Raw genomic sequence first — 6,700 nt, forward strand, 5'->3', positions numbered from 1 at the left:
AGTACTTTTTGTGTATTTCAATTAATATAAAAATTTAACATTAGTTCTTGTAGTTATAATCCTCTTACCTGTTCCAATTCCTAGCCATGATCAATTGATCATGATCCTATACTACGCCATCTGAAGTCCACAAAATAATTTATTTTGGGTGCTATAATTTTATTTTAAGATAGGATTTTTTTAATTTTTCTCTTTTCTAAATACTAGTTGTATATCCATACAAACCGTATTATATTGATAGAGAACATAAATAAAATAAAACATTAAAATCGAAATATATCCCATTACATTATAAAATATCAATGATATTAACAAAAATTGAAAATAGTGAGTTGATTTTGGGTTTCGTACTTCATTTGAGAAACTTCATTCTTTCCCAGCGATAAGCTCTTGAACCACACGTCACCTCATATCTATCATTAAAAATGCTCCTCCTTAAAACCACCATCACCACTACCACCGCCTCCGTCTCTCCCTCTCCTCCCCATCTCCTACAACCTCTCTCTCTCTAAACCCATCTCCTTCCCTCTAACCACCACCACCAGACACCCTTAACCCTTCGTCACACCCCCAAAATCATGAGCTGGACTGGGGTTCGGTACACGCACCCCGGCCGACGCTTCCATGGACCAGTCCTCTATTGCCCAGGGCCCTGACGACGACCTTCCTGCTCCCGGCCAACAATTCGCACAGTTCGGCGCCGGCTGTTTCTGGGGCGTCGAGTTAGCGTTCCAGAGAGTTCCAGGTGTTAGCAAGACCGAAGTCGGTTATACCCAAGGATTTATGCATAACCCTACTTATAATGATATATGTTCTGGTACTACCAACCATTCTGAAGTTGTTAGGGTTCAGTATGACCCCAAATCCTGTAGCTTCGACAGTTTGCTCGATTGCTTCTGGGAGAGGCATGATCCTACCACACTTAATCGTCAGGTTTGTAATCTAATAATCTTGTCGCGAGTTCTTCTAATTCAGATTAAATATCTCGATTATCATAATCGTATCAATTAGATCAGTTGAGTTGATGTTAGATTGTTTATAGTTGATGCCTTGGGTCGTAGATCATAATCGATTAACTTCTAAACCGTAAACGCTCTTGATTTTGACTTCAAACTGTTGAATTTGAATGAAAATGGTTGTGGGAGTTCATATTTTCTCTTCCAATTTATTGTTAATTGGACAAGAATTTCAGAAAACTGATGTAATTAAAGTTGGTTACAGCAATTTGTGACAAACTTTTCTTTGAGATGTGCAATTGGAAATCGACAAATGAATTGCATATCTCCCAAAAAAAGTCTATCCTAACCACTTAAATTACATAATCATGTCAATTGCACCATATGTTCATCAGATCCTCGTCCAAATTAACATAAATTGGGGGAAATTAATTCTCACATCCATTTTCGAACTTTTATCCCCCACATTAACAAATTGAAGCCAAATTGGGGTTATAACTGCATCCTCTTAGTTTTCAGTTGAAATTCTAGATAAGCTTGTCCATATACATGTACGTAACACAACCCTCAATTTTCTAGAGTTTATTCCCATCTATATCCAGTACAAACTCTAGATAAACTTGTGCGTATACATGTATTGAGTGCAATGCTTAATTTTTCTAGAATTAGCGACTCCCCATATGATGACGTACCCGTATCCTATGTAGAAATGAACACCAAGGTAGACCTGTTCTCAAGTGCATTTCAACGTAAAACTTTAAATTGCGAGGGGAGTTTATCTCTAATTTTTGGAATTTCTACATTAGGGCACAAATGTGCTTCCATAGTTTGACTTACATTTATGGTCTTTCTAATTTCTTTTTCCGAGAAGAAAACCATTGTGTTTGGATATGATAGGTGAAACTATCTATCATCCATCTTAATTGCTTATTTGGATTTGATAAAGTTTACACCAAGTCAGGATCTATAGTGTTTTGAATCATTGTTACACTTGATATCAATTACAAATAACAACATATAGTTATTTAATGGTTGATTTGATTGAACAACTTCAAAGAGCAAGGCCTAAATCTGTTCTGATTAGGGGCCGTTAACCAAATGCTTACTGGATTAGAGTCGCCACCCTCACTTATTGGGTAACATTCTCGGCCATGAAAATAGATTGTTGGTAAGCATCTCTTACCCAGTAAGCCCTAACCGCGTAAGAGTCTTGGTCTTTGCTATGCTCACCTGTTAAGTAAGTGACACGCAGCAAGCACTTACCTGGTAAGGGTTTGCCTAGTTTTTGTACTTTACTTATTCTAATCAAAGACCCAACTATAGAAATTCCGCACAGAGTGCTTATCTTTGGGGGTTTTAAGATATGCACTTGAGAAACTTACACCATTGTTCACTAGGCTAAAAGCTTGATTGGTGATTTGGGTAGGGAAACGATGTTGGAACACAATATAGATCTGGGATATACTTCTACACAGCTGAGCAAGAGAAAGCAGCATTAGAGTCAAAGGAGCAACACCAGAAAAAAATGAACAGAACAATCGTGACAGAGATCCTGCCTGCAAAGAAGTTCTACAGGGCAGAGGAGTACCATCAACAGTATCTTGCAAAGGGAGGTCGTTTTGGGTTTAAACAATCCACCGACAAAGGTTGTAACGACCCTATTCGTTGCTATGGTTAAATATGCTTCAGTCTCTCATACTTATAATGTACAATGACTGTTAATTCACTATTACTTTAAATGATTTGGCAGTCCTACAACAGGTTATTTATATTATGGAGTGGTGACATAAAAWAAACCTGGAGGAGCTTTTCCCAGACTGGTTTTTGTCTGGTTGATTGTTGTTGTCATAAATGGCTCTTCTATTTGATTGTTTTAATGTAAATAATATGTTGATGGCCTTTTTTAAGGTTACCGTAAACTTTAATACAAGGACAACTTCCATTGGACTAGCGGTTACTGATAGAGCCGAGCCTCGCCTCGCCTCCCTCTCTCAAGGTGGGATTCGAGTATAACCAAAGGTGAGAATTCTGTTTGAATATAAAAGTTAAAAAAARGGTTCCAAATTGGAACCAAAATTGTTCTTTTGGAACTTGAAAAACCTCTTACCATTAATTTTGTTATGCAACCGTGTTTGGAAGGCATATATGAGGATGAGATCATACGAAGGTAGATATTATTTTTCCTAGAGTGAGGTTGATACGTATATAAGAGACTAATTTTGGGTCAATAATTTATTTAAATAATGTCTTAAATAAAACTTTTTAAAACATCCTTCAAAAGGACATGTATCGTTTGTTGTATATAAATTAGATATGGAAATTTATTCATTACTGTAAAGATCATCTAATACATTTAATTAAGTATTTGTTCAAGAAATTTTTATAGTTTTTTGTGATTTAAGCATGATTAATTTTTAATTTATTAATTTTTACAACATTTAAATAAGCRTGATTTAGTTTTTCATTTAAAATATTCATTTTTATTGAAATAGTTTATTTAAGGATCTTTTACAATTTTCGTCCAAAATCATATGTAATATCCATAATTACTCGACTTTTTTTTTCCCAAATAGAAATCCTTAATTTTCGTTAACGTATTATATGTAATATTGATTATAGTGAAACATCATACGTGATATTAATTGGATGGTACTTCCGTTGTAGTTGCAGTCTTGCAGATGCTAAAGAAAATAGTGTAAATTGACGACTGATATATAGTCAAATGGTTGAAACTGTACAGACAACGTATCTARAAGTCTATAAATATCACTCTTTTAARTACCATTACGATCTTTTTGGTATGTTATAACGATACACAAGACATCAAATATTAAACTATATTAAAACTACCTTTTCGCTATGTCCAAATGATAAAAAATGGTGTTTCAATTGCAACAGGCCAAAAATACACGTATATATTGCTAAATGGATACCTGCATGCTAATTTTCCTGTTTCCTTCACAAGTACATCAACACAATACTTACTTTTTCCGTTGAATATTTCCAATATATGATTTAACTTAATTATGCATATAACACATCMTTTTCAATAATATGGTATGCACAACACTAACTAATCCAATCCAGCCCACATTATTAACTAATTGTGGATAATTAACTCATCCTCGACTTGAGTTTGTCATAAATAGACATCCATGTAACATCCTTTCCAATAATATGGTAAAACTTATCCTTGACTTGATTTTGACATAAATAGATATCCATGTAGCAACGGCCTTTTCAAGAATATGGTCCGACTTATCATCAACACATCTTAATAGTAAAGATAGTACCACTGATAGTGACAATGAATTAACCCCCTCAAATAGTGGTGTTCTGTATTATTTGATAGGACTTACCAAAGAAGGAAATAGTTCATATGACAAGGCTTACCAAATGCACATAACATCAAAAACAACTCACCAAGTCGGAATTGCGCCAAAAAAGGATTTGCAAAAACAGGAAAAAGGAATCAAAGTTATCGCTAACAAGATAGAAAACGAGAAAAATATACAGGAATCACAGATATCGCTAACAAAATAGAAAACGAGAAAAATATACAGGAATCAAAGCTATTGCTAACAAGATATCCATGTAATGACTAGCTAAAACGATAAAAATATACAGGAATCAAAGCTATCGCTATCATAGAGTTGTCAAAGCAATAGCTAATATAAGAGTTGCCAGAGCTATCGCTRACATAGAGTTGTCAAAGCTATCGCTAACATAAGAGTTGTCAGAGCTATCGCTAATACGAGCATGTGTAAGGTGCAAGAAGGGTATATAAATGACATTACCTGCTACTATTTAGCATCTTATGAAGTTGAGGTTGCGCAGGTATTCTCTTTAATTGAAACATGAACACCATCTTGCCTTCTGCACCTTTTTGTTGTTTATAACCTTTCACAATGTACAACCCATCATACACAAAAACATCATTGTTCTTCCCACTACCCGTATGTAGCTTTCTAATTACTCGAACGGGATTCTTCTCATTAATGCTGTTTTTCAAAGCCAGATTACCCCTCTCGAGTTTTTGATCTTCTGGCCTACCCCCCAAGAACTTAACCCCACCATGACCAGAATACAACAACGCATCACAAGACTCCCTTTCATTCAAATAACGCTGAGAGTCAACAATGCTGATAGCTAGATTCTTCCCTCTAACCTTTGCATAATCTATACCGGATTGTAGTTGGCAATGGAGGCCAACCATATGAAGTTGTGCCCTAAATTTGAACTTGTCACCTACTCGTATACCACAAATGTGGCCTAAAACTTTGTCAACATCCATTAGCTTCTTCCTTTGTTTGACTATCTTGGCGGCCTCTATAGTTATCCTCCAATGAGCTATCTTTTCTYCCTTCGGCTTCGATCTATTCTCTAGGTATAATCGTTCATAAACGTCCTCAAACATAGCCATTGCCTCATTGATCTTCTCACGTCTAAATTGTTCCTTTCGCGATACAACCGTCGTGGTGTCTTCTGGYTTTTGGGCATCACCCTCCTCTGTCCTAGGATCCCAAAATTTAACTTTACCAGCTGGCCTCCTCGATTTTTCGAGTCTAAATTGTTCCTTTCGTGATCCACCGTTGGCGATATCTTCTGGCTTTTGGTCATTACCCTCCTTTGACAAATTGGGATCCCAAAATTGAACTTTACCAGTTGGCCTCGAGCCCAAAGGTGTGTTCCCCCCAGATTCCTTGGGTTTAGAGGTTTTAAGTTCATTATTCTCGAAACACCGAGAGTCCGCCAACTTATCCTTGTCATTGSAAGTCATCTTCCTAATTTTTGAGCCATATTTGTCAAAATGCTTCAAAAGAATCCTCTCTGCTYTGTTCCTAAGAGAGTTATCTATGATGCCACAACCAGGAGGGAAATCACGGACGACTTGTACTCCAGTTCTGATCTTTGGAGGAGGATATTTGGACACCACCTTTCTAGGTTTTATGATTTCCTCAAGCACACAATCATCATCATCGTCTAATAAWYGTTTTCTAGGTATAACAGGCTGAGATATCTTCTTCATGAACGCCTTTTGTTAATTACGAGGCTTCAATTTGAAGTTAAGTACGCAATTAGAACACTACAAGAAGATTCTAGGTTAAGTAAACAAGATTTTCAGATAATATTTGCGATTTGAATAAACAAGAAAATGTACGGTTTCGCAGTTACAATTTAAAGAACAAGAACAACTGATGGAACAAAATCAATCAATAAATCCGTTACACTAATCATCGTTCGAAGATGTAACCGCTGATTTTCATAGATCATCAAAATCCAACCAAAAATGCGCAGAACAAAGGATGATAATAACTATCTACTTAATGTGTTAAACACGCACCATAAATGCTCTTAAAAACCATGATTAACAACAAACAATGGATTCATTCATAAGACCTAACGGGACTTAAAATTTCTTTTGGCGTCCGCCCGTATAGCTTTTTCTACGGATAACAATGGAGTAAATCCTGACGATACACCATCATTGATATAATCATCATTTGAACTCATACGCAATCTAACGAACTCATACACGACCAAAGCGAAAAATGAAGATTAAACAAGAAGTCGATATAGATTCTTCAAGATATCCAAGTCCACAAATATACAAATGAGAGAAATATATCAAAAAAACAGCGGATTCAACCAATAATCTTACTTGAAAATGGAGCTGGCCAATGTTTTCTGGCAAGAACAGTAGGGATAAAGAAGGCGGTTACACTGCAAAGTGAGAAGAGAGA

The 6,700-nt window shown here is 36.0% G+C and overlaps 2 protein-coding genes across 4 annotated transcripts; one reads left to right on the forward strand and one right to left on the reverse strand.

Moving 5' to 3' along the window:
- Nucleotides 1-445: 445 nt before the first annotated feature.
- On the forward strand, nt 446-2,923 carry LOC112504023 (peptide methionine sulfoxide reductase). 3 transcript variants are annotated; one of them, XM_025107990.1, is made up of 3 exons: nt 446-933; nt 2,383-2,602; nt 2,865-2,923. In XM_025107990.1, exons 1-3 carry the CDS (start codon nt 625-627, stop codon nt 2,879-2,881), a joined length of 546 nt encoding a protein of 181 aa, XP_024963758.1. In that variant the 5' UTR covers nt 446-624; the 3' UTR covers nt 2,882-2,923. The 3 variants fall into 3 exon arrangements, with proteins under 3 accessions (XP_024963758.1, XP_024963756.1, XP_024963757.1); XM_025107988.1 differs by lacking the exon at nt 2,865-2,923 and adding an exon at nt 2,707-2,855; XM_025107989.1 differs by lacking the exon at nt 2,865-2,923 and having other exon boundaries at nt 2,383-2,854.
- A 684-nt stretch (nt 2,924-3,607) lies between these two features.
- LOC112504024 (histone-lysine N-methyltransferase, H3 lysine-9 specific SUVH5-like) lies at nt 3,608-6,629 on the reverse strand. The gene is made up of 2 exons (XM_025107991.1): nt 6,619-6,629; nt 3,608-6,042 (listed from the first exon to the last, which is right to left on the reverse strand). The coding sequence occupies exon 2, from the start codon at nt 5,983-5,985 to the stop codon at nt 4,750-4,752; it is 1,236 nt and encodes a 411-aa protein (XP_024963759.1). The 5' UTR covers nt 5,986-6,042; nt 6,619-6,629; the 3' UTR covers nt 3,608-4,749.
- Nucleotides 6,630-6,700: the final 71 nt, after the last annotated feature.

The sequence above is a fragment of the Cynara cardunculus genome, unplaced genomic scaffold (genome assembly GCF_001531365.2).
Source record: "Cynara cardunculus var. scolymus isolate 2C unplaced genomic scaffold, CcrdV1 Un_Scaffold_4388, whole genome shotgun sequence".
NCBI classification, from domain to species: Eukaryota; Viridiplantae; Streptophyta; class Magnoliopsida; order Asterales; family Asteraceae; genus Cynara; species Cynara cardunculus.